General features: G+C 39.7%; 2 protein-coding genes across 2 annotated transcripts in view; one reads left to right on the top strand and one right to left on the bottom strand.

Moving 5' to 3' along the window:
- The window catches only part of plekhh2 (pleckstrin homology domain containing, family H (with MyTH4 domain) member 2), a 38,673-nt gene extending 16,873 nt beyond the window's left edge, over positions 1 to 21,800 (top strand). The window contains 27 exon segments of the mRNA XM_042502678.1: positions 260 to 343; positions 494 to 575; positions 720 to 908; positions 1,895 to 2,793; positions 4,029 to 4,104; positions 4,183 to 4,277; positions 4,448 to 4,607; positions 4,844 to 4,980; positions 5,228 to 5,341; positions 6,288 to 6,374; positions 6,531 to 6,689; positions 6,851 to 6,931; positions 7,639 to 7,818; positions 8,573 to 8,681; positions 9,961 to 10,073; positions 10,176 to 10,355; positions 11,064 to 11,161; positions 13,704 to 13,738; positions 13,741 to 13,880; positions 14,913 to 15,068; positions 15,167 to 15,264; positions 15,509 to 15,650; positions 16,648 to 16,784; positions 17,028 to 17,157; positions 17,835 to 17,921; positions 18,159 to 18,308; positions 19,220 to 21,800. Of these exon segments, the coding sequence (XP_042358612.1) occupies positions 260 to 343; positions 494 to 575; positions 720 to 908; positions 1,895 to 2,793; positions 4,029 to 4,104; positions 4,183 to 4,277; positions 4,448 to 4,607; positions 4,844 to 4,980; positions 5,228 to 5,341; positions 6,288 to 6,374; positions 6,531 to 6,689; positions 6,851 to 6,931; positions 7,639 to 7,818; positions 8,573 to 8,681; positions 9,961 to 10,073; positions 10,176 to 10,355; positions 11,064 to 11,161; positions 13,704 to 13,738; positions 13,741 to 13,880; positions 14,913 to 15,068; positions 15,167 to 15,264; positions 15,509 to 15,650; positions 16,648 to 16,784; positions 17,028 to 17,157; positions 17,835 to 17,921; positions 18,159 to 18,308; positions 19,220 to 19,405 (4,104 nt within the window). The 3' untranslated portion in view covers positions 19,406 to 21,800.
- Positions 21,801 to 23,024: 1,224 nt separating this feature from the next.
- On the bottom strand, positions 23,025 to 26,131 carry epcam (epithelial cell adhesion molecule). Its single transcript, XM_042502065.1, has 9 exons — positions 25,760 to 26,131; positions 24,907 to 25,008; positions 24,555 to 24,816; positions 24,396 to 24,461; positions 24,229 to 24,295; positions 24,019 to 24,117; positions 23,727 to 23,924; positions 23,576 to 23,617; positions 23,025 to 23,433 (listed from the first exon to the last, which is right to left on the bottom strand). Exons 1-9 carry the CDS (start codon positions 25,818 to 25,820, stop codon positions 23,410 to 23,412), a joined length of 921 nt encoding a protein of 306 aa, XP_042357999.1. The 5' UTR covers positions 25,821 to 26,131; the 3' UTR covers positions 23,025 to 23,409.
- Between the last annotated feature and the right edge of the window lie 948 nt (positions 26,132 to 27,079).

The following is a 27,079-nucleotide window of genomic DNA, read 5'->3' as shown; positions in this document are numbered from 1 at the left end:
TTACTCTTCTTTTTTGTCATTTATTTTGTTTTGTTGCTCTGCAAAGCACTTTGAATTACCCTGCTGTATGAAATGTGTTTTACAAATATAGATGTCCTGCCTTGCAGTGATATTCCACGTCCCTTAGTAAAATACAATGAGTTGCTTTCATTTCCTTTTCGCACAATCTCTCTATATGTTACATGTGGCATGGAATATTCTACAGCTGCTGCCTGTGTTTAACCAGAGCCAGCTGATGTTTGTGCATCTCTTTCACCAGAAACAGAGCCGACTCCAAGACGCCAAAACAGTGGAGGAGAAAGCAGCTAAGATCAAGGAATGGGTGATGCTGAAGCTGTCAGAGGTAAATAAATTATAGCTTTAGACATAAATGATTCATACGGATGGAAAAATGTCAGCTGGATGGTGAGTGGGGGTCACCAGTATTTTATTCCTTTGGATAAGTTCCCTGGTCAAATAGAAGGTTTTATGTCGAAACATATTTCTCCTTCAGTTTGAGGTGGAGAACGCAGCATTAAGAGAAACCAACAAGCAACAGGAGGCTCAGATTGTGGAGCTGCAGAAACAAGTGCAGGGTGAGTTCATGTCCTGAGTTATCCTCTAGCTTGAGAATACTGTGCCTCAATGAAAGAAAGTGCTAGTATCTAGTACATGCATGTGTTAGAACACACACAAATGCATAGTAATAATGTTTAAACATGTTTGTGTGTTGCATGCAGCCTTTGAGCAGAAGTGTGGTGGTGGTGGGCGAGGAGTCCTGTGTAGACCAGGAGAGGCCCAGCGTCTCAGCAGCCTGACGTTTGGCTGTTTCCAGGTGAGGGGGAAGAGCCCTCAGGTCCTTACTGGACCAGCACCCTGCCAGAGGACCCTCAGCACCCAGGGAGAGACTGAGGAAAGAGACAAAACTGGTTAGTGCACATAGATTCACAGCTGTATATATGGAAACTGTTTCTGGGAGGTTTGGTGTCTGTAAAAACTGAAATCAGTGTGTCCACAAAATGTAGTGTAGATAGGCATAGATATATAAAGCTGTCATTTAGTCCCTTATGAAAACAAAAGTCTTAATTTAATTTATTTCTTAAAATGTAAATGTATTCTGTTGCATGTATATTTTTTTCTTTCTTAGAAAAGCATTAAACATGTTTACAGTGGTTGCTCATTTCCGCTAGTGTGGTTAAATAAAAGATCCTGTACTTCATGATAGGGCAAAACAAGTAATATCTTTCTATCTCAAAACGAGAAACAATACGAAGCCATTGTTTTGAGACGGTAACCCATTATTTCGAGATGCTAAATCATTATTTGAAGATGCTAACCTATCATTTTGATATGCTTACTTAATATTTTTAGATGCTAACTCGTTATTTTCAGACGCTAACTCATTATGCTAACTTATTATTTTGAAATGCCAACTCATTATTTTGAAATGTTAAGTTATTATTTTGAGACACTAACTCAATATTTTTAGATGCCAAGTAATTATTTTAAGATGCTAACTTACTGTGAGATGCTAACTTATTATTTTTGAAATGTTAAATTATTATTTTGAGATGCTAACTCATTATTTCAAGATGCTCACTCATTATTTTGAGATACTCATTATTTAGCGATGCTTAGTCATTATCTTGAGATATTTATTCATTATTTTAAGATGGTAAGTCATTGCTTTCAGAACATTTCTCATTATTTTGAGTTAATAGCTCATTATTTGGATAAAGTTTTCATTATAATGAGTTTTTTTCTTTAATCACATGGAGGGAAATGGGCTTGCACTTTTTATCATAAAATGATAAAATTATTATTGAATAGGTTGGGAGACTGGGAGAATGGGAGATTATTAATATGTATTATAAGATTAGTGATACAATACCTATTTTTATGTTTGCTTTGACAGAGAAGAATAGTAAGCAGACAGCCTCCTCAGGAACAAACGGTGAAGTACAGAGACCGGAGCAGACCGGCCCACTGGGTCCTCCTCTGGAGGATGACAGGGCATCTGAAGGCCTTGGTGAGACTGCGTGTGGATCTCGTGGTGTCTCCTCTTTGCTCTCCAGCGCTGCATCAGAGGGTGAGGGAGCAGTAGGGTGTGAGGGCAGAGGAGGAGTTGGAGTGTGTGGTCTGGAGTTCAGTCGCCCCGGCAGTGAGACCTACCTGACTGCTTCAGATGACAGCAGCTCTCTGTTTGATGATGACATGCAGCGTGCTGATCGGCCTGGCTTCAGCCTGTTAGGGTCAACAGATGGGACACTGGGAGGGTGTAAGGAGGGAGAGGAGGAAGCACATGGGGCCAAAGTGGAGGACTGCCCCTCCGAGGAGCTAAACAAACGTTTCCAATCCCAGAGAATAGACTCCTCATCCTCCTCTAGCGAAACTAACACCCCCAGCCCCATCCTCACACCAGCCCTCACCCCGAAACGACCCAACCCACCCCAGGACCCAAGGGACAACCCCGCCTCGCCAAAACAGCCTCGGCTGCGGACTCCAGCAGGGTTCGGGTTGATGAATGTGTCTCTGGCAAAGAAACACCTGAGCCAGCCACCAATCAGCTCAGAGGCAACACACGGACAAACACGCAACGCTCTCAGCATGCTGCGCCCCCTCCGGCCACAGGAAACCGACCTCGACCAGGAGCAGGAGGTTGGCATGGAGACGGGCAAGGATGCACCGAAAGTTCCTCTTACCTTAAAGACCTCACCTGGTTCACCTGAACCTGGCACAGAGGCCAACTCAGAGGGGCCAGACTGTGACAGCTCAGCACCCCCCACACCCCCTCTACACAGGCTGCCCTCCTGGGTAAGATAATGTTTAATCTAAACTGTGATTGATAGTGCATTGTGAAGGCTCATACCATCATGAAGTGCTCTGCTAAAAAGCGTACAAATCAAATTATTAGCTAGATTTTTTCCTCTGTTAATGATAGGCTACATCATTTGCTTTTTCACTCACAGTGTTGTCTGCCGCTAAAGTGCACTTAACAGCGATGAAGAATGTACAGTCTATAGATCAGGGAAACTTTATTTATTTATTCACACCATCAAAAACAGTAACAGCAAACAGGTTGAAAAGAATGCAGATAAACAGGGTCCCAGAGAGGTTAGAAACCCAAATGGTCTTATAGAAATCCCTCACCAAAGGTCATACAATAAATTACAATACTTTGATAAAAGCAATATACATTATGGTCAGCAATAAATGTCAAAAAGATCAAGACAGATTATTATTGTGAGTGTGTCTGCATGTGTGAGTGTGTATGTGTTCATGTGCGCATAATTAAACAGTATCTTGCTTTGCTCACGCGACCCTTTTTTTAAAATGCCGGAAGGCCAGGGGTCAGTTAGTAACAAACATTACAAACCCAGTCACAGTAGCAGCACACAGGTTTACACAGTGGCGTTTCTAGGATTTTAAGAGATTTGGGCCTTAACCTGGACTCTATATCCTTCCCTGGCATTTTTTAAATAAACAAGCTCAATTTTGATGTTTTTTTATTCACTCCTGCGCCATATATACATTCAAAGTGCAAAGTGCAAAATTTCTATTCATTGTGGATGAGAACATGATCAGTGGCACCCTAACTTGCCATATTTGGTCCACGCAAATTTGCAAATCCTAGGATAGAGACAGAATGACCCCTCCACTCCCCTTATGAATGTCTAGTACTCGTTGCCCTCGTTGGTTGGATTGGTTTGGTTTAGGCAAGAGGACTGGGACTGGTTAGTGTTAGGGTAAGAATGTCAGAGTAAGCCAATCAAAGGTGGGCCATTCCTTCGCCGTCCTAAGAAGCACAAATTTGCTTGGCCCACAGGCTGCAGGTATCAGTGCTATAGATGATCAGTGTCATGTAGAAAACATTGTCTTGACACCACAAGATTACAATACAAAAAAAAGTGCCAGCAACTATGCACTTGCACAGTTAACTTTTTTTGGACATTTCCTGAAAGACATTTTCATAGTGGCTGAATTTTCAGTATTGTTTTTTCTTTTTATATTTATATTGAATGTTAATTCAGCAAGTGTTTTTTTCACAGGAGAGTCGAATCTATGCTGTGGCTAAATCAGGAATTCGACTATCTGAGACGTCCTGCACAGACTCTGCTAGCAAAGGTGAGACAGTCTCTGACAAACACTCTCCAGCTCAGAGATGTTCAGCTGTATTTAATTAATCTGTGATCTGTGTTGCAGACCCTTCGCTCCAGTCCTCCTATCCTGCCTTTGTCATGTACACATCCCTCATCTATAAAAACATGACTACTCCAGTTTACACTACTCTGAAGGGGGTAAGCACACCGTCACACTGCAGAGCTTACTGCTACATTTATTTGAACTTTCATCAGCCTGTAATGATGGCAGCAAAGTTGACATTATGATACATTATTTTGGCTCTATTTATGACTGTGTACAAGTATTGTGCCAATGTCTTGACCATCGCCCTATATTCGACATACAGAAAGCCACCTTGCTGAGCAGCAGTCCATTCTCAGATGAATCGTCCAGCTCCGAGGATTCATCCAGCTCAGGAGAGGAGGACGGCTCCGTCTGCAGCTCCCACACCTCCTCCAGCTCCCGCAAGGACAGCAGTCCAGGCAGCCCGCGCTCTCTCAAGAGAGGTACAACGCACGCTAACATGAAGGCCATGAGAATTTCAACAGCAGCTGATTTAATATGAATCAATAAAAATTTGATTTTTGACGTATTTTGAATATTTTTAGGCAACTATATAAATCCATGCGTATCTTGTATTAAAAACATTTACTGCCAACTGAACATGAGGACAAATGCCTGAATGACAGTAGATGTGTATGTTTATATATTACGTTGTTAACTACTTTTTCTTCCCTTCCAGCTGTGTCCATGTCCTCAATGACATCAGAGAGCGACTACGCCATCCCTCCTGATGCCTACTCCACCGACACAGAGTGCTCTGAACCGGAGCAAAAACTGCCCAAGACCTGCTCTTCAACCAGTGACAACGGCAAAAGTGTGAGTGAAATTGTGCATCTGCAGGTCGGCCTGTGGATCGCCTTACCTGTGACACACCAAATCCACTTATTTGTTAACAAACAAGCTCCTGTATTACATGCTGACATGTTGTCTTTTGGGCACGCTCAATCTCCATAAACATATTTGCAAGTCACTGCACAATGCAACATCATGACATACATACAACATACATTCCTCAAAGCTGTATTTTATTTGAAAGGTTGGACAATGTACTTAATTCTTGTAGGAGCCGATGGAGAAATCCGGCTACCTGTTGAAAATGGTGAAGACCTGGAAGAAAACTTGGAAGAGACGGTGGTTTGTCCTCAAAGATGGAGAGCTGCTCTACTACAACTCACCTGTGAGTTTAATACAACACTTTTCATTTTGTTGCTTTATTATGGAGGTCACATAATTAAATTTGAGTGTAGTTTTTGATATTTTAACTTTTATATGTTGCATGAGACCTAAACTTTTCAACACCTTCAATATATTTTAATGATTGTCCTTATTTTATGATTAAACACAGTGTGAATGGTATTCACCCTTTTAAACCTTTTGAGCACATGGAAACATGGAAAGAGGTTAAAACACGGAAAGAGAGTAATGAGCAATCAAAAGAAGAAATTACTGGAAAATTTGTTTTTAAAAATGATAAAGAAAAAGAAAGCTATAAATGCAAACAATTGCTTAAAATGTATTGAAATTGTGTAACATGATCTATATATGTAATTATGATAATTAAAAAATAAAAAATTTCCCAACCTTTTTTTATTTTTGTCCCTTGACATTTTTCCCTAGCTCTTTAAAAAAAATGCTTAAATCTACTAATATCTTGCCTTTTCTCAAACATTTCTTACCAAGCTGCTCATTGCCTTTTTGTTTTTTTATAAAATGTTTTTTAAAGAAATCGTTCACTGGTTACAATACTTTTGACGGGCGTCTGAACGCAGCACAAGAAAAGTGATGTTGCTTCAGATTTCAAAGGGTTAATCTACTGTTCTGTCAGCAGACCTTTTGTATCTTTAGTATCAGACCTTTTCAGCTCTGTGGATGGAGGTCTTTACCTCTGCAGTGAGCCTCATCAAAAAAAGGACCTATACGTATACCCTATTTTCTGTCATATAGTGTTTCAGTTTCACATCAACAAAGTTCGAAACAATGAGGTAAACCTATATAAAATAATCCCTGTGAGGCCTGTGTGCTGTTACTCATGATTTTTCATTTTAGAAAGTCAGGTTTTATTCTGTTAAAATCATTCCCTATCTTGAATGACAGTGCAGCGATGCAACTTCTTTTTCCCACAGAGTGATGTGATCAGGAAACCTCAGGGTCAGATAGAGGTCAACGCCACCAGCAGCATCGCCCGCGGAGAGGGAAAACAAGTCCTCCAGGTATTCAGCCCAGATTTTGAGAGTTTTGTCCACTCCAAAATATCTTACCCAAATTATTTATATTAACACATTTTAGTACAAAACACAGTAGCACAATTTAATGCTGATTCCTCTACACATCCCATCCTTCACTTACGTTTTTGTCGTTGTGTGTAGATAGTGACAGGGAAGCGTGTGTACTACTTGAAGGCCGACTCCCCAAACCTGCTGGAGGAGTGGCTCAGGGTGCTGCAGAGCGTGCTCAGGGTGAAAGCTGCCAGTCCTCTCTTCACCCAGCCGGACATTCGCCCTGGGATGAAGGGACTACTCATCAAGGTCCAATAACCTACAAATATGACTGGAACAGTTTTAACAACCGTAACAGTTCAAAATACATACCTTTACCTAAATAAATAAATCTCATATATATTTTCCACCACATATTTTATATTTGATTGTCACTGCAATCAATGAAGTTTCTACTCGTTCTCTGGCAGGTGAAGCACGGCTACTCTAAGCGGGTTTGGTGCGCTCTGATCGGCAAAACCTTGTACTATTTCCGCAGCCAGGAAGACAAGGTAAGACCCAACACAGATTCAAGCAAGATTTACCAGCTATAGAGACAGAGCCTTATTTATCTTACCAGGTTAAAGGAACACATCACCCACAAAATGATCATATGAATATCAATTAATACTCTGTGTAAGGTTGAATTTATGAAGAAAACATTTTTGTGATGAACGAAGATCCAAAAAGGGAGAAAATTCTTGACGAATCAAAGTTATAGGGGCCCGAGTTTAACAACAGCAAAACTATGACACCTTTTAACAAGCTCACACATCTTGTATAGCATAACCCAAGCAACCCAAGTTTATGCTCAGCTTTCCTAACACATGCATTGTCACTTCAATGTTACATTTTAAAAAAAACTTCCACATTAGGAGTCTTATGCACAGACAAGTAGCACGCCTGGGCACATTTGTGACCAGATGTCTTGATATTGTTTTACTGATGTTTAAATGCAGACCCCGATGACTCAATCAAGAATTTACTGTGTTTTTGGATTCCTCATTCACCGTGGTGGCATGCAAGAAAAAAATTTTTTCACAAATTCAGTGTATCCGGGGTAATTGATATAGAGATGGTCATTTTGGGCAGAAAGTATTCCTTTGATGTTTGTGATGCTTTGCCCAACCTAAATGTCTATATTGAGGGGCAGTACAAAAGCTGTTACCTCCTTTTACAGTGTGTCTGTGTGTGTCTGTCCATGTGTGTGTTTTTCTAGTTTCCCCTGGGTCAAATTAAGCTGTGGGAGGCCCGGGTGGAGGAGGTAGATAGGTCAAGGGATTCAGATGACGACTTGAAGGCATGTGGGCGGGGCTTACAGGCAGCACCTTTCACCATCGCCATCCACCCGCAAGAACAAGGACCCACCTACCTGCTCATCGAGTCCCGCCACGAAAAGGTCAGCGTCACTCTGATAGCTCATCTTTTATTGACACTGTTGCAATTTTCCTGCACTGCACTTATGAGTCAAGTCAAATTGTATTAATGTAGCCCACTATCACAAGTAAACTGGACTCATGGGGCAAAACATAAGTCATCGGGACAGGGATGCCTTTTTGTTCCTGCAGTTTGAGTTTCTGTATGCGGTGCTCTTTTTCTCTTTTTCATATGTCATGCATTCTAAGCCATGGCAGAGGACGTTTTTAAGTGTCTAAATGTCTGCAAAGTATTTTATGTTTATCTGAAGCCAAAGACAAATTACCTTGAAAGTGGAAAATAGAGATACAGTATCTATTCTATGAACAAAAAAGAAATCTGGATTACTATCACTGCATCACAGACTTTTAGCAAAATGTTGTCAGTTCAGCACAGAAAATGGAAATAATTAAGTTAATTTGAAGATGAGAATTTTCCCTTTAATTGACAGGCCATGTAGCGTAAAAGGGGGAATGACATGCAGCAAAGGGCCAAGGGTGGAATCGAGTCTGTTGCCGCTGCGGCAAGGACATAGTTTATGTACCTGCTGACAACTGCTCTACCAGGCGAGCTCCTGGCGCCCCATAATTTCATATATTTGATACAGAAAAAAATAATTTAAGATCCAGCTTATTTATTCTAAGTTGAAGCCCAATTCTGTTTCCAGTGAGAATTTGTTCTTGTGTTTAAGTTTTGTGCCTCTGGTATCACTGAAGTTCATGTTTGTGGCTCTGCAGGACTCGTGGCTGTACCATCTGTCTGTGGCGGCAGGCACCACAGTGGGGAAAGTCGGTACTGAGTTTGAGCAACTGGTGGGAAAACTCTTCCAACTGGACGGAGATCCAAGTTAGTATTTCCTACGAATGATTTTCATTCTTTGTGCTTTACTATGATGTGACTCATCATCATATTATACCATATTATATCACACAACAATCTGCAACAGTAACCATCTGATAGGGAGTGGACCATTCTGAATGAAATTTGTTTGGAAAAAACTCCATTCATGAGCACACTGTAAACTGTGTAAATATGTTTCATCTTGCTTGTTTTTCTAAAACAAAAGTGAAGAATTTCCCCTTAAAGTCTTAAATTAGATGATCTCACTGTGAGATGTGAGAGATTCTTAGAATTAACCATCAACAACATCATGACCCACTTTTTTCTTGAGTATCATTGTGAATAACCTGGATCGTGTTTTCCCCTCATTCAACTACCGGCACTATTACAAACAAACAAGATGTGGAGAAAAGGTACTGATTGAAATACTTAAGAGCAGTCTTAATTGGTTTTAGGATTTATATTTATATTATGTTTGTCTGAACTTAATTGCATAGAATCTTTTACGAGATGTTTATCACTCAATTTTTTCAAGAGACGGTTTGACCCAAAATAAAAAAAATACAAACCTGTCGTGTTTGTTTGGGTGTGAGTTGCTGAGTTGTTGGAGATATGAGAACTATTTTCTTTCTCCGGAACAACAACCACCGACCTTATCACCTCACAGTGTGAAGCGTCCGTCTGCTAGCTCACCTAGCACCACAAAGCTAGCTGATGTTGAAGCCCAGCCAAGGAGGACACCATCAATGTTTACGTCTCGTGCTTTCAGGAGCACGAGCCTCTCAGCCAGGAGTAGAATCATGAAACTAGTTCTTACAATGAACCTGCTCCCAAGGTCTATGGATAATCTTGAGTAAACGGGTCATAATTTCTGGAAAGAGACATTGCTGTTGAGTTTTTCAAATGCTTATTTTCGGTGCTTTGAGCTCCACAAGCCGAATGCCATCTAGTTCTGTTATACTGGAGAGAAGGCAGACATCTCTGTCAGATCTGCAACAGTCGGCAACTCACACCTAAACCATCTTTATTAATAAATAGCACTACAGGAAAGAAGGGAAATATGTATTTTTGATTTTGGGGTGAGCTTTGGCTTTAAACATCTTTTTAAATCTCTTCTGTTTGTCTTGTGTCTTATTTGTTTTTTGCATGTTATTAATGTTTCTCTCATTTTCATATTATATGTCTTTTCCTTTACTTCTGCTTTCCTTTTGTCCGGAGCACATTGTGTTTTATTTGTTTTCATGACATGTTGCCTCTAGCCTCAGTCTGTCTTTCTGTCTTTCAGACTCTCAGATCTGGAGACACCCCATGTTGTGTTTCAGTAAGGAAGCTCTGCAGTCTCCTCTCACCACCCTGCCTTCACAAGCTCTGCAGACAGAGGCTGTTAAACTCTTTAAGGTACACACACACACACACACACACACAAAGTTTTAACTTTAATCAGAGAGTGATCTCTCTCTTGCGTCTGTCTTTTAACCCCTAACCATCATTTCTCCTCAGACTTGTCAGCTTTTCATCAACGTTGCCATTGATGCTCCGGCCATAGACTACCATGTCTCGCTGGCCCAGAGTGCCTTGCAGGTGTGTCTGGCCCACCCAGAGCTTCAGAACGAGTTCTTCTGCCAGCTCATTAAACAGACCCGCAGGAGGCAGCCGCACGGCCATCCAGGACCCCTGCAGGTCTGTAATCTCACCACACGGGGGCAGTAGTAACACGTTCTTATTCACTGGAAACACTGATGAATGAAGTGAAGATGTCTGAAGTAGTTTGGAGTCATCAGGATTCACAGAGTAAATTATTTTTTTTAATTGTGTAGAAAAAACATGGATCCAGTCAATTGAAATAAATTAAATCAATGTGGCTGTTTGCACCTTCAAATTAGAAACTGTACTTTGAGGAGCCATATCTCCCTAATGTTTGCATGGTTACCTAAAAAGCTTTTATGTGCAAAGAGCAAGTCTTCAGGAGGCAATGAAATGTACACCTAATTTTGAAGAATAGGAGCTCTCCTGTGGTAATGTGATCTTTCATATCCAATAAGCAGATATACCAGTAACACCAGCAGAGGGCAGAAATTACATGTTAGAGTCAAAAGACTAAAATTCCCAAAGTGTGATTTATGTCTCAGACAGCTACAGGGTTTAAAGACAACAGAATGAGTCATGGCACAGTCCTTTGTGATGGTCTACATGAATGAAGTCAGTGTCTGATAAACAGGACCAAAACTAGCTACAATTGTGGTAAATTGTTTCTTAGTAAAACACCGAGCAATAGAAGAGAAGCTGCAGTCTGTTTTTCACATACTACACTAATGCTTCTGGTGCTTCTTGTGTGGTTTCACTGTGCGATATTTGTGACGGTCGATGTGTTTGTGTATCCCTCTTTAGGGTTGGCAGTTTCTAGCCTTGTGTGTTGGACTGTTTCTGCCTCAGCATCCATTCCTGTGGCTGCTGCAGGTTCACCTCAAAAGACACGGGGACTCCAGGTGAGAGAACAGCCGGGGCTCCAATGTTAGCATGAAGAACGGAGGCACAAAATTTAACAAGGAACAGCATAACTGTTGAAAACACAGAGAAATTATTAAAATAAACATTATCATGTCAGGGAAAATGAAACATCAATACCTGTATTTTAGGGACTTATAATAACTTGGCTTGCAACTTAAAATGACCATCATTTTTTCATTGATTGATTTTTATCTACTTGTAAGGTAGTTTCTCAAAATCTAGTTCTTCAAATGCCATGTTTTGTGCAAGATTCGTATTTTTACTGAGCAAAACAATGAGATAGGTGTGAAAGAAAATGTTGTTATACTTGAGTATCGTGATATTATGTTTTGTTGTACTGTACCAATTCTCAAAAGCATGCTAGTGATTTTTAATTAATATTCCTCCACTCTTCCACTCCAATGTTAAAACATGTAAATGCAAAGAAGACAGGCCTATGAAACAGGCACAGTCAAAGAGTTTTCTTAAAATCAGATCTACCACCTTGCGTATTGTATAGCAAATATATATCGCACAGTAGTAAATGGTAACCCCTGTATCATGATACGTATCATATTGCCAGGTACCGGTCAATACTCAGTCCTAATGTTAGAGGCTAATCCCAGAGAATGTTTAGACTTTATTGACAAATTACACAATCTAAAAAGCTAATTAATTGGTTAAAAAATATTTGCCAATGTAATATTCTGTTAGCCAACTAATGATTGACTGAGTAGTCCTTTCAGCTCTAAAATGAACTTTTCTGTGCTGAAACTATGTTGTTTTACATATTATACTTTAATAATACTATTATTGCATTATCATGGAGCCACTTTTCAGTCTTTTACAATCACTTTATCATAGTGTACTAATGCCTGTGGTAGCCTCTGCTGTACAAAAGCATATAATCTTTCTTTGTGTCTCTGCCTCACAAAAACATAATGCTGACTGCAGCAGCTGTCACAGTTTGTTGCTGTGACTGTATATTTGAATACAATTTGGCTGCTCTTTCCCTTACTCCCCCTCAGGGATATACTGAAGGGTGAATTAACTTGAACTCAGTTTATGTGCCTCAGTTTTTGTGAAGAGTAGTTCTTTATGCACTGACGTTATACTGTACTCATCACGCAGAGGATTACTAGACCTGTGAAAACAGTATATACTGCAAGTATTACATCTTGTGTGGCTCTGGAGGAGATACTTCAAGTCTGAGAAAATAAAAACCTTGAGGATGTCATCAGGGCTTTCTTGGATTTGGGTTTTAGCTTCTTTTTTTTTTTTTTTAAGAAAAATTGAACTGCTTGAAAGATGTGGGTCTTTCACGTAAAGTCATGATATCTCTGCGTCTACTTCTTCTATTTGACTATTCTGTTTCAAATATGTCTCTGAGTTTTCCAAACTTATGGAAGTGCAACACAACAGAAGATCACTGGAGTGCCTCTATAAGGCAGTGATCACATGGACAACTGACACTGAAAGAAGTAAAGAAGTTGTATAAAGAGCAAAGTTTGTATAAGAAGTCAGGTTGATTGGTGGATATATCAAACAAACACAGAACTGTGTGAAACTACATACACTCTGAGTTATTTTAATGCATGTTTACATTGTGATATTGCGTTAAACCTTTGAAACCTAAGCAAGTTTGTTTAATGTCTCTCAGAAACATTAGGGGAAAAGGCAAGGAGCAACTGAAGAAGACCAGAAAAATTTAAAATTTCACAAGATTTTGAAAAAAAAAAGTAAAGTTGCAAGAAAATAACCTAAAAAGTAAACAAAAAAGTAAAAAATAAAAATCCAAGATGATCAAAAGACAGCACTGAACAAAATATTTATTTTTTATATTTTATTATATTTTCTGTAACATAAATCTAAAATATTAAATTATTATAACTATAAAAATAGTTTTTTGCACATTTCCCCTATTTTGGGGGGATAATTTTCTAATAATCCTGCCCTCTTTTTTTAAACTAATTTATGGTAATTTTCTTGTTTACTAATTTCTTGCAAAGCTGCTCATTGTATTTTTTATCTTAATGTTTTTGAAAGAAATCAAACCAATTTGCTGAGGGTTCCAAGGGTCAAACAGCTTGTGAACATTAACTGAAGTCAAATGATGTTAATCCAGGTTTCAGTGGGTTAAGTATGTAACCAGACTACGCCCAACCTGTTTCTTTCCCTAAAACCAAACCTTTGCAACTTTACTTTCCTAAACCAAAATTATGTAACTTTACTTTCCCAAAGCTTAGCATTGTAATTTAATTGAACTAAACCTATGTTTCTTTTCTTAAACCTTCTTGTTAGGTGTTAATTCCACATCGTAGGAATCGATGTGTGAGGATACACTGAATTAACATATATCAACTTTAACATAGTGTAGGTATATAGTGATCACCCACTAGATTGATTATTGATTATTGATTGATTATTATTGATATTTAGTGAACATGGTAATTGTTTACTTTTATTTCTTAATTTTAGCTGAGTACATTCCACTTACTGAATGGAACTGTACATTCTACTTAAACACCACTGTATCCTCAGGACTGAAGTGGGCAAGTATGCCATCTACTGCCAGCGCTCTATGAGCGGACCCAGCAGAAGGGTGAGAGGCAGGCCAGGCCGTCCCGTATGGAGATCCTGTCCATCCTGCTTAGGAATCCCTACCACCACTCGCTGCCATTCAGCGTCCCTGTTCACTTCCTCAATAACACCTACCAGGTAATAACACACCACACAGAAAGGCAGATAATAACAGTGATGCCTTCAAAACTCGCTCATGCTAACAGAATGAAATGTGCCTCCACATTCCCACTTCATAGCCTGAAGTCACACTGAGTTTGCACACAACACTCCGTAAGAGTGTGTATGTTTGAATTGTCATGCACGGCCTCACTGCTCCACCCCTCCTTCTACCTGTACACTTTGAGTCAGGGTTTCTCCAGAGGGAGTGTTTGTTTTTGTTACTCGCTGCTCCCTGTCTTTCTCTCGCTCTCTGTATGCTTGCAGAAAGTGATGACATCATAGCCTAGACTCCTAGTTTCAGCTCTAGACTGGTATAATAAAACTGCTTCATGACTTGTGCAACAAAAATACAATAAAAATAAACAATAAAATTACAATTGGGTTCAATGTGGTCACAGTGCGTCCCTAATCACCTTTGGAGGCGGTTTGGCTGATCAGATCACAATCCAATCACTGTTTTTTGTACTGTCACGTGGTTTAGCACTAACTGCAATTTAATCGCCCAAAAGGCATTTTAATGAAAGGTGTAAATGATATCTATGAGACTTTAGGGAATCACATACTTGGTTTCTTTATTTTTCAGTTAATGTTTCAATATATCTTTTGAGCATAGACTAGTCTGTTAGCATTTTTATTTCCACAACAATCCTGTTTTAATGTGTTATTATCTATACATGTCTTAGGCAATTCATTGTTCTTCAGATAGGCTGGTTGTCCTTTTTTCTTAAAAAGTCAAGCTGTATTTTAAAGGAATTTAAATGAGTACATTGATTGTAAGGAACTAAATATTTGACAAGGGACTGTGAATAAGTCTTCTCAAGTTTAAAACACCACACAAAAGCTTCCAATTATTTTTAGTGCAGATTTATTTTGCTGTTGCCGTGGCCATGCCTTTGCAGCACCACTGGCTGAAATGTCAATAATTCTTTTTTTTGTCTTGAAAAACAAAATAAGCAGCTTTACTGTCGCAATCATTACTTTCACGTTCTCTGCATTAATTGTGTATAGGTGGTGAGCTTCGATGCTTCGACCACAGTCGACGAGTTCCAGTGTCGCCTCAACCAAGACACCGGCATCAGGAAAACAGGGCTGTCTGGTTTCAGCTTGTACACTGATGACCCCACTGGGCGAGAGCTGGAACATTGTCTGCAAGGAGGCATCAAGGTGCATCCTCTGATCATGTGGAGATTTCTTTCAAAAGAAGACAAGTGTATTATTTCAAAACAATTACCATAAATGTGTCTTCTTCGTGTCATCTGCAGATTTGTGACATTATTTCCAAGTGGGAGCAGGCCTCTAAGGAGCAGCACACTGGCAAGTCTGAAAACACCAGGAGCGTCCGTCTCACCTACAAGAGCAGGTAGAGAATTAACCAGCCCGGTGCTGAAAGACAGGCCACGTTCAACAAGTCCACATGTTGATTCGCACTCAGGGTATCTGGGAAATTTGATAATGGTTTACTGTACAGGAATACAGATGAATGTATTTGTAGTACAGGTACTCTCATATCAGTGCAGTGCAAATGTTTTTTTTAGGCTCAACTGTAGTGGATACCAAACGCTTTTTCATCTTAACTCTCTCTTTCTTTACCTTTCCATCCCCAGGCTGTACTTCTCTCTCCAGGTCAGGGGGGAGTCAGAGAGAGAGAGGCTGCTGCTGGCTTATCAGACAAATGACGCCATTGTAGCGGGACACTTCCCCGTCAACAAGGAACTGGCTCTGGAAATGGCTGCCCTGCTGGCCCAGGTCTGAAAGTTTTTAAGTAATTGCATAGGTTTGTTTTTTTTTTAAATCGGATTAATTTGTACAGTATTTCCTGGCTTTAAAGGGATAGTTTGGATCTTTTGAAGTGGGGTCATATGAGGTACTCATCAAAATTCAGTGTATTACATACAGTAGATGTCAGTCGGCACACCCCCAGTTTGTAGAAGCAGACTTAAGTACAGACACAGAAGCAAAGCAATGTACTGCTGTGGATGAGTCAGCAGCACAATGTATTTTAACAGCTAAATAATCAGTATCAGATTAAGTGTACACTATAGAATATTTTGTTGCATAACCCTGCTGTTGCCTTCTTAAAAGCCTAACTTCATTGAGAAAAGCACTAATTTAACAATGCAGAACACAAGAACTGCTGGTCTGCTGCTGCCTCGAGGAGTTTGTTGGTTAGTGTTATTGTGTGACTTTGGCATTTAAAAAGGTTAGTTTGGATTCACCAAAGTCAATCCATAACGTTAATAAACTAACTAATCGAGGTGCCAGCACCGTCCATGTTTAGGCAGCTAAAATGACCGTTTTGTCAATGCAGTCTGGTGGCTTTGACGAGAGCACTGATGGAAACTGAGGCTATTATCAGATCAGCTTCCCCAGTGCGGGGGGCTGTCTGGGGTTAGGTAAAACAATAAAAATATTCTCAATATAGTGACACTTAAACTGATACAGATTTTTTTTAGGTTGCTCTTGCTGTTGGTCCCACAGCTGTACCTTGCTTAGCTTCGATGCCGGACTCCAGTCTGCGTCTTTTAACTGGAGGTGTGCTAACTGACACCTACTGGATGTAATCCAGTGACTACATAAGCACTTCATCCAAACCCACTTCCATAAAAATCTGAACCATCCCTGTAAGAGAAGCACTTATTTAAAATAATATGAATGAAAAACATGAATATTTCATGTGTTGTTTGTAAGACCAGATCCCACCCTGAAAGACAACACAGTATAACAATTGCATGTCTATGTTCAGGTGGAATTTGGGGACTTTGAACGTCCCTTCTCTGCTCCTGGATCAGCCCAGACCAAGTCAAACCAAACCTTGAAACAAGTTCTGGACAGATTTTACCCCAAACATTACCGCAGGGCCTCGTCTGAGGAGCAGCTCAGGTACCAAAACACACTGACAACAGAATATGATTCAGTCTACACACATCTCCTGCTGTCGTGTGTGTGTGTGTGTGTGTGTGTGTGTGTGTGTGTGTGTAGTTATTTAAATGGCTATACATTTGCACTAATGTCTCTCTTTTGTGTGTTAACTCAGTCATAATGTCATCATCTGTTGTTACAGTTATAGCACGTAGGTTTCCATAACAGTTAACCCCTTAATCCCCCCCCCCCCCCCCCCCCCAGGCAACTGCTGCAGCGTCTCTCTGCCCGCTGGGCCTCCCTCAGGGGTCGAAGTTCCCCAGAATGCGTCAGGATCTACCTGACTGTTGCCAGGAAGTGGCCTTTTTTTGGTGCCAAATTATTTGAAGCAGAGGTAAGTGGGTCTATATGTCATCATATCATCAGACTAGATATAAACATGTTATAATAATAATAACAACTGTATTTGTATAGCACATTTAAACACAGAGTTTACAAAGTGGTTTGATAAACAGGGCAAAGCAAAAGCAACAAGAGTTTCTTGCAGAGGCAACATAACTACAAGAGCCAAACCATATAGCCAGATATAATTTAAAATAGAATTAAAAGAAAAACAATTACAAAACAAAAACCCATACTAATAAGAGTAATTACAGTTCTAAGAATATAGGCAGTAAACATGGAAATAATAGTACTAATAAAGAATACTTCTCTAGAATAAAAGTTAAAGATGTTAGAAAGTCTTATTGTTTTCTTTCAAATTAAAAACATGATACAGTGTTGAGCAAATAAATGTCAACGTAAAACAGTGCACATACAGTGATGTCACAGCTATGAGTGTGTTCACAGTGGTGTTCAGCTCAGGCTGCAGGATGACTGAATTACAGTGATTGTTTTGTAGGAGTCATTCGTCCATTGACTCCATTCAAAACATGCTATAGATCCACTTAATGTGTCTCCAGTTCTGTGAGGATCAAAAGCAGTGATGCTGTAATGAGATTGTGTAGCGTACTGTTTGCATTTAGTGTCAGTATATCATACTTCCTGTTTGTTCTCTCTGTGTGTTTTTAGTCAATCACTCCCTCTCCAGAGCAGGGTGCACGTGTCTGGCTGGCAGTGCATGAAGACGGTATCAGTGTTCTGGAGCACAACTCTGTCGTAAGCATCTGTGATGCACCTCCCTGCAACTGTGATAAACGATGTCTTTTAAAATAAACATTTCTATTTGGTGTCTGTGGTAAAGTAAAAAAAAACCAAAATAGAATCATCTTACATATATAATTAAGCTCAATTAATATGAACTCTTACAACTCAATATGCTGGTAAGTTGGTTTTATGTAGCTCTCAAAAACTCCACACGAATATATTTTGCATATTGTTTTCTATACTGTCCAGAAGCCACTGGTGTCCCACCCGTACAAGGCCCTGATGACGTTTGGAGGCTGCAAACAGGACTTCATGCTGGTTGTGGGGCAGAGTATTGGTTCCAACGCCGGCAAAGACAAACCTACAGAGAAACATTTGTTTGCTATGGACGCCTCCAAGGTTAGTGAGAGATCAGACTGTGTCTATTTCTATTTAACGTAGGATTAAAATGGAAGTTAGCCATAAACCCGTCAAAGTCCCTAGGCTGCCTGCTGGGCACAACAAAGTGGAAGTAGATCGGAAGATCTTGGTAATTTAGCACATGGAAGTTGAACTTCTCAGACTTCAGGCTCCACTGAGCATCTTTAATAGGAGTGAAGAGGACCAAATTCACACACCTTAACAAGTTCTCTTTACACATCAATGGTTTCCCCCTGTTTTCAGTCTTTGTGCTAAACTAAGTTAACTGGCTGCTGGCTCTAGCTTCATATTGAACAGACAAAGATGAAAGTGATAATAATCCTCTAATCCAAGTCTCATCAAAAATGAAATAAGTGTTATTTTCCAAAAGGCTAAACAGATTTAGGAATAACTAAATTAAGTTAAAAATGTTCAAAAGTCTCTCATAATGTAGCAGAAAAAAGGGTTAAAACTGAGAAATTTAATGTTGCTGAATGTCACAAAATGCCATCTGTTTGTAGCTTTAGTCTTGATGTATAAGTTTGTTGCCCTTGAGAAAACTTGCATCAACAAGATTGTTTCTGACATCAAAGTTTTCTAGATTGACAACTACTAGCACTTTCCTGCATCTTTATATTGCAAGAACTCAGTTTCCTACATCAGCTGAAACAGACCTTAATAAGGATTTCTGAGCAGTTGCAACAACTTCACAAAATTCAGTAAATATAACAAAATTGTAAGTAAATATAACAGTTAGATATAAAATAAACATAAATAAACAACATTGAGACTAATAGTTATATTTACTTACATTTTTTGAAGGCAATCTGTTTCCTAGATTTTTTTCTAAGTAAAATCAAATTGTCAGATTTGACAGTGCATGCTGACACCATGTCGCGTTTCATCAACAGATAAGGGAGATCACCCTCCTCATCTCCAGTTACGTCAACAGCGCTCACCAGCAGAAGGCCGCCGCCCACCACCTGTCTGCCCCGGCTCTGATGGTGGCTCAGCCCATCAGCCTGAAGAGCAAAGAGCTGAGGAGCAAATCCCCGCCAGCACTGGGACGCCCCAGCAAGACCCCCACGCTGCTGTAAAATCAACCCTGATCTCTCAAAGATCCTCCTTTTGCCTGATTTACATTTGAAAATGAAGGATTTATGTACAGCTGACGTCAGTGTCACACAGCTCCTCTTTTGTATCAGTGTAATGCTGTCAAATTGTCTCAGTGGGCCAGATTAATTGCTGGTATGTGGAATGGTCACTTCTCAGCCCACTGGAGGTGAAAAGTCACCTTTAACCATGGGTTCTCTGCTCTCATGTGTTCGGTATAACTTGATATCACAAACCATCAGAGGTTGCAGCTGTGATCTCATCAAACAGTATTCCTGGAAGTCTGCGTCCTTCAATTTTAAGCAGTAATTCCACAATGGTACCTTTCTCTCCTCTGAACTGAAACTGAAGCAGTGGACTCTATGCATAGGTACAAAGGTACAACTAAGAGGCTTTGCTCAACACTCTATAAGGACATTTTTGTCTCCCTGATGAATGTGTTGCTTTTATGTGCTGAGAGAAAAGGTCAACACTATTTATTGACACACTAAGCTAGCGTTCTGATGTCCTTTCAATCTGCCCATGCTGTGTGGTTCATTTCATTTTGTAAAGATGCTCTTTGAAGTAAATTCTTGTATTCTCGTCTTAAATAACAATGCACAATCATACACAGTGTAGAAGAGCCAATAACGCTTTGTTAAGGAATAATTAGGAGGGTATTTTTGTATCTTTTTTCCTCCTGTAGGGCACAGTAACTCTACCAGGAATGAAGATCCTTACAGTGTTAGATATTGTTGTATAATGAAGGATACTGAACAATATGATGAAAGCAGGAGGCAACACTGCAGTGGCAGAACACTGTTCAGAAAGTGCAGTGAAAATCCTCATGGTTTGTGCGTCCTCTTTGCAATGCAATAGAGTGAAGAAAGAATCACTTTGGACCCTTTGTGCTCTTCGTTACTGAATAGCCAGGCGAGTGGTGGAACTTTAATCATGTACAAATACTTCAAGCCTTTGTGGTGGAGCGAAATCACCAAGATGCTTTTGCTCTTTTGTTCCACATGACATTAATTAGAGAAGTTAAGGTTACTTTAGAGGAAGATGGTTAAGAGGATGTGACAAGTAGGGTACAGGTTGGTGGGAATGCATGTGGCAGCTGAAGGGAAGTACTGTGCTCTCTTTGCTGTTTGCTAACTGGCATGATGCAGAATATGAAGGTATTTTATAAAGATGCAATGGGATCAGATACGGTGACTCATGTAATGTAAAGATAAGCTGGAAGGTATGTAAGGTACTTCAAACAAGCCGATTTCCCTCCCAGTATTATCTTAAAGGGACAGCTCACCCTCAAGTTTTGGAGCTATTAGCCATAGAGATTTCTGCCTTCTCTTCATTATAATTGGACTGGATTGTGCCAAAAAGCACCGAAAAAGTACATTTGAAAAACTCGACAGCAATGTCTCTTTACAGAGATCATGACCCAGTTACTCATGTATGAACTATTTTCTTTCTACTATACACCCAACAATCGTATCACTGTGCAGAAGGAAGCATGCATATACTGCTCGTTCACCTAGCCCTTCTGAGCTGGCTAACGTTACAACTCAGCCCAGAAACTGTTAATGTTTACATCTTACACTGTCACGAGCACAAGCCTCTTGTCCATGAGTAGATGCACGCTGCCTTCTGCGCAATGATACAATCAGCAGGTGTAGTTCGGTAAAAAAGAAAATAGTCTCTACTTAAAACTGCTCACAACTAAAGGCACCAAAAAGGTAAATTCAAAGAATCATGACCTGGTTGCTCAAGATAATCCAAACAGCTTGTTGTGAGCAGTTTCATGTAGGAAATATTCTGTGGGAGTAGTTTGGTTGAGAAAAAATAGTTCCTACATGAAACTGCTTACAACAAGGTCTGCGGTTCATCTTGAGTAACTGAGTCATAACTTCTGCAAAGACACATCACATTTTTCACATGCATTTTTTAGGACTTTAAGCACCACAAACTGAGTGCCATCTAGTTCAATTTCTATGCAACTCACACTAAAACAATCTAGATTGATAATCAGCACTACAAATAGAAGGTGAGTATGTATTTTTGATTTTTGGTTGAACTGTACTTTTAAGCCTGTATACAGTGAGTATTGTCAGGTATTATATTTATTTGTCATATAAAATAATTATCCTTGGATTAAGTCTTATAATGCTTTAATAAACTAAACTACAGCAAACAGTCTGCTGGTTTCACTGAGTAACAGCCCATACACAATGGGCAGCTGTCCAATTCTATAGAAACTGACACTGACACAGTTTTTCCCTACTTCCTGTAGCTACTCTCCCACTAATAAGCCACCCAGCCTCCTCATTGGTTCGAGCGTAACTGACGTGTTGATACCTGCAGCCGGTGCCTGACAGCAAGTGACGCACCCTCATTCCTGTAGTCTTTCACAGAGAAGAGAGAGGGGGGTGGGGAAGGATATATGATACGCGACCTGTCTGAACTAGTTAGAGACATGCTTTTGTCCCTGTGTTGCTATGGAGATGTAGAGAGGGAGGGCTCTGGGGTTGGGGGGTTGGGGGGGCTGGGTGAGGTAAGAGAACTAGTAGGCAAATAATTAATGATAATGCTCTGGCGGCTAATAGCGAGTTATCAAAACTGCAGAAATGGAGAAGAATCAAATGCAGGAAGTCTGTATAAATTTATGTTTGATAATCAAACGTAATGCTGATAAGGACTTTCATGAGTAAACAGGTAAAATACATTACAATTATGGGCTTTTTTTGCTATTGTCTTGCATTTGTCACTTGGAAACTAGACATCAGGGGGACTTCTTGTGACACAAAGGTTTAACAGGGACTGTGTCCTAAAGTGCTGCCTTCAGTGTGAACACACCCACACAGAACATGAACACTGGTCATGTTGTGGCATGATACCCTTGTCATTTCACCTAAATACCTGTTCCTTTTTCTCATGCAACAAATTCCCACCTTACACTCTTCTCTCAGATTTCTCCAGCACTAACTTGTGAATAAAGGCTGCTTTATTGTTGCCCAACGCCCTTAAAACTCCATATTTGTTGTGCACGTACTTCATGCATTCAGTTATGAGCGAACTAGAACCTGACCGACAGGTTGAACGCAATGCCTAAGTTTCAGAGTTACGGCAAGAAATGACTAACCACCTCCTTCTACGCTAACAGGTGTTATCTGAGTCTCAGCCAGTCAGTATCACTAAAACATGAAGCATACTCACATTCCACCAGCTCAGACACATCTTTCACTACAGTCATGCAAATTTAGATTAAATACAAGAGGTGGATTTTCTCTTATCTGTCTCATGTCTGCCACACCCACTAAAAAGCTCATCTGTGGAGGAAACCTGCATTCAACCTGCAGCGTGTAAACAAAGGACTTATTACAAGCCGCCATTACCAAAGCAGCCATCTTATGTGACACAAAAAAGGTTAAAAGTGTCTGACAAAAAAGTTTTTGTGTTGAATTTAGCTGGTTAAGAACAATTTAATCAGTTTAGACAGCATACAAAAAGCTGCCCCACAGTGGCTTTCTCCCTTCCCCCATATGAGCTGCTGTACTTTTCCACTGTGACCCAACTCTCACACACAAACCCTTCCCATTACAAAAGCAATAAACTGCACCACTTCAATTGTCTTTTAAAACATATTTTTATTAAAAACAATCCAACAAACATACATACAAGTACGAAAGAAACTGTACAACCTATGACGTGGAATTTAATAACAAGTTCTGACAATAAAATGTGGCATGTGCCGGGCATGTTTTTAAAAAGCACAGTTCTTTATGGCATATAGATTGGACGTTATAGACTTTACACAATTTATAAATAAATGGCGGTACCACTAGTGCCATCATCATTAGAAAAAAAAAAGAAAAAAGCAAGTTGATCCTTTACAATCTGTTTTCCTCAAGTAAAATTGTAAAAAAAATGGCACACTCCCACTGCAAAAAAAGTTAATCCAAAAGATGATGTACAAGCTGACTCTTCATAGGTTCCCGCAGTGATGAAGACTTTACATGGCTTCCATTTCTCTTTGCTGAATTTTTTAAATAAAGAAGCAGAAAACAGGTTGTTATAAGGTTGCAAAAGAAACAGGTTGTTAAAACACATTCTAAAATGCAAAAAGTAAATTTTATACAAATTAATAGGCAAAATTAGTTACAGGAATTTCATCTCACCTGAGCTTTGTTGTACCTCTGACTTCGCTTCCTGGCGAAGAACTACACAAACATACAAAAAAAAAGAAAATTAGGACTCAAAACACTCAACTCAAAGAAAATCTGTACTTTAGCTCAATGAATGATGAATTCTGTAGATAAATGTACTCACCAGGACCAGCAGGCCTGCAACCACAGCCAGCACCACCACCACGATGACAGCGATGATGCCCCCGGACAGGTTCTTCATGGTGAACGTTGGGGCCTCCTCGTCCACATAGTACACCAGGATGCTGTCCATTTCCAGCTTCTGATTGCCAATTGTGGGCTGAAACTTCTCCTGGTCTTTGAACAGGGGCAGCACCTTCACCTGCAGGAGAGAAAATGACAAGGTCAGGCAATGGCCTCTCTTTTAAGCCGTATATTTACCTAAAATATAGAAATATATAATAGTTTCGACATACGTCTTTCTCCATGTAGTAGGCCATGTTGGTGAGGTCAGTCTTGCGTTCACCCTTTGGCTTCTCCACATCCACCACAATCATGCGGGAATCAGCGTCATACTGCAAGACAACACACAGGAAGAAATTAGTGGAGGATTTTTGTATTTCTGTTCTAAAAATTAAATAAATTATGTGAAAATGTGACTTGTTTTTTCCATATTAGACACTCACCTCAACATTCTTCACCATGTCCTTGTTGAAGTTGTCATACCGTTTGTGAATAGCATCCGCAATGGCACTGTGTTAGCGTAAGAAATTACAGTAATGAGATATTGAAACTCACATTAGCAACGTGGGTGTGTTTTATTTATTAACTGTGGATATTTAAATGTACTTACGCCTTCAAGTTCTTGGCATCCACTGGAGTTGTCACAGGTTTGTGTGTCAGCTGAAGACGAACAAAGCTGCAGAAAAACGAGACAAAGAGTGAGCACTAAGTGTTGAACACAAAAACCATTCATGCATTATTCCACACTGATGATGAGGATGACACTTACTAGGTCTCCACCAGCTTCTCACACTTGAGACTCTTGTCTCCCTTGTCAGTTCGTCGAACGCCGGCGCTGTTAACACACCAGCACTCCTCAGTGTTGTTGCACTGCTTGGCCTTGAACTTGCCGTTGTTCTCACACTCCGGGTCGTAGATGCCATCGTTGTCCACAAAGGCGGTCTCCATTGGCTTTCCTCCTATTGTTCGGGTGTCCAGGCCCTTCAATTTTCTGTACATCTCAGCCTTCATCAGGTAGCACTTAGGGATCACTGAAGGTCAAACAAAAGGCACATCATGAGCAGGTGGTAACCAAACAACCTGACAGGAAATCTAGTGGCTTGATCATATGTTTTACTCACACTTGTTGCAGTCGAGCGCTTGTTTATTGTTGCTGCCGATTAGAAGGGTGCACTGACATGGATTTCCGTCACAGGTTGCCCATTTCATAGTATCACAGGAGCCTGAGCAAAGACAAGGATGGTCATTCAGGATGAAAAACAATCAATATTAGTACTATGTAAGCAAACTCTAATAAAAAAAACCTAAAGTAACTGGAGTGCAGGTCAAGTTTAAGATTGTTTATTTCAAATATCTAATGAATGAACTTCTAACAATCACTATGCTGGGATTGTGTTGTTATTCAGCATAATTCAACAGAGTAGTATTGAATTTAAAGTTTAAAAAACACAACATATATACATTTATATATATATATATGCATCTTGTCATTGGGTTATTAATGGAGGATCTGTTATATTATCTGTCACACATGCCTGTAAACAGAGGGGGCCAGGTACAGCAGGTTGACTAGCAGGTTTCTCAAACACCTGGGCGTTGGTTTCTCCAAACAGACAGGTCCCCTGAGAGCGGGACAAATCCTCCCAACCCCCACTCAACTACCAAACTATCTGCGTTTGGTATCCAAAGCGCCTTTAATTCAGTTTTTATCCATCTTTTCTTGAATATAAAGACTCTTTGTACAAGCTAACATTACACTTCATACAAGAAAAGAGGATTAGAGACCAACTACAAGCTGCTAACACATATAAAAGGGAACACTTTAACTGTTTATTCCGGTTTTGTAAATAAAGCTGCTAAGCACTGGGAAAACCTTCTTAAATTAAAACATCACACAATAACGCGATATTTTAGCCTAAACTGCGTTGTAAGGCATTTTTAGACTAATAAAGTTTGAAAAGCCAAACTACTTACAGCTTTGAGCTGAGGCAGACGCCGCGAAAGCAGCCAGAAGGAGAGCAATCCACATTTTCATGATGAGATTAATTAAAAGTCAAGTAAGTGATTAAAAAAAGTTTTCCTCGTCGGTTTTCTATCCGTCTGTCGTCCTCAGAGGTCAAAGATGGAGTAAAGAATGGCGTCCGGGCACACAAGGCGTCCTTTTTGTCCCTGCAGGTGTGTCCTCCTCGTCAAACCTGTTTGGAGAGAAACTCAACGGGCGCGCGCACACTAAGGTAAGGACTCAAACTGGCACGAGCACCACTGAAGTGAAGTTGTTGTAGAGCTGCCTGTTATTATGTCCCTGTTAGTTGTTGTTGTCCAACTGACTAAGAGCTGATATGAAGTAAACTTATAAGACCGGTAGACGTTGACGTCACTCTCATTTGCATAGTTGACAAAGGGGGGGGGGGTGTCAAACGCACCTTTTTTTCCGGTATGACCATATTTGGTCTTGCTCTCTCTCTCTGTGAGTCTCTCTCTCTGTTGACATATTTCGTTCTTTAAGTTTGTCAATGAATCAAAATTTCCCTAACTTTCTACGATACTCCCGGTGAAGAAAAAAATGAAAGAAAGAAAGTCACGCACAGTACTTTTGCGGTTCATTTTCTACAGACCATATTCAGCTTCAATTCATTTTAAAACTGTGCTTAATCTGTTGGCTGTGGTTTATAGAGATATTTCTACAAGAATTACCTCCATAGTCTGTGTTAGGGAGTAACTAGTTACGTGTAATGGTGTTAACATGTAAATGAATATCAAAACAAATATGCACTTAAATTATGGTTACTAATCAACATGTTGATGATTACAAAGGGGTTACATACTAATAATTTTTTTCAGTAAAACATTTATGCGTAAAATAAGACATTAATTCTGTTGCTTTGCACCTTTTACCACGCAGGACTGCCTTCTTTTAACATATTTCCAGACAATAAATTGGAACAAATTTGAGTTCAACAATTGTGCACTTATGTTTTTTTTAAGACTTTTCAGCCTTATTGCCCAGACTAATACATTTGTCAAAAAGGTAATAAAAAAATAATCTAATGTCATAAATTAAACGACTTAATTTCTCACTAAAATATGGAAAGGGGATGATGAGCAATGAAATGAGCAATCAAAAATTGGAGTTAGTAAAGTTAGTTAGTAAAGAGTTTAGTTTTTAAGTAAAAACTACAAGAAAATTATTTCAAAATTATTTTTTAAAAAAGAAATAAAGAACTTTTTTTTTTAAAAAAAAAAAAAAAGGAAAATTATCTGGGAAAACTTCTTTTAAAACTAGTATAATTTTAT

Source organism: Plectropomus leopardus, chromosome 15, assembly GCF_008729295.1.
Source record: "Plectropomus leopardus isolate mb chromosome 15, YSFRI_Pleo_2.0, whole genome shotgun sequence".
NCBI classification, from domain to species: Eukaryota; Metazoa; Chordata; class Actinopteri; order Perciformes; family Serranidae; genus Plectropomus; species Plectropomus leopardus.
Note: the sequence above shows the minus strand (reverse complement) of the source record. Positions and strands in the feature narration are given on the sequence as shown.

Excerpts from the sequence above, each read along its gene's own strand:
- epcam (XM_042502065.1), bottom strand. The coding sequence starts at position 25,820 with ATGAAAATGTGGATTGCTCTCCTTCTGGCTGCTTTCGCGGCGTCTGCC. Across the intron at positions 24,462-24,554 it reads GAGAAGCTGGTGGAGACCTA|CTTTGTTCGTCTTCAGCTGA; the intron begins GTAAGTGTCATC and ends GTTTTTCTGCAG. Across the intron at positions 24,296-24,395 it reads GATGCCAAGAACTTGAAGGC|TGCCATTGCGGATGCTATTC; the intron begins GTAAGTACATTT and ends ACGCTAACACAG.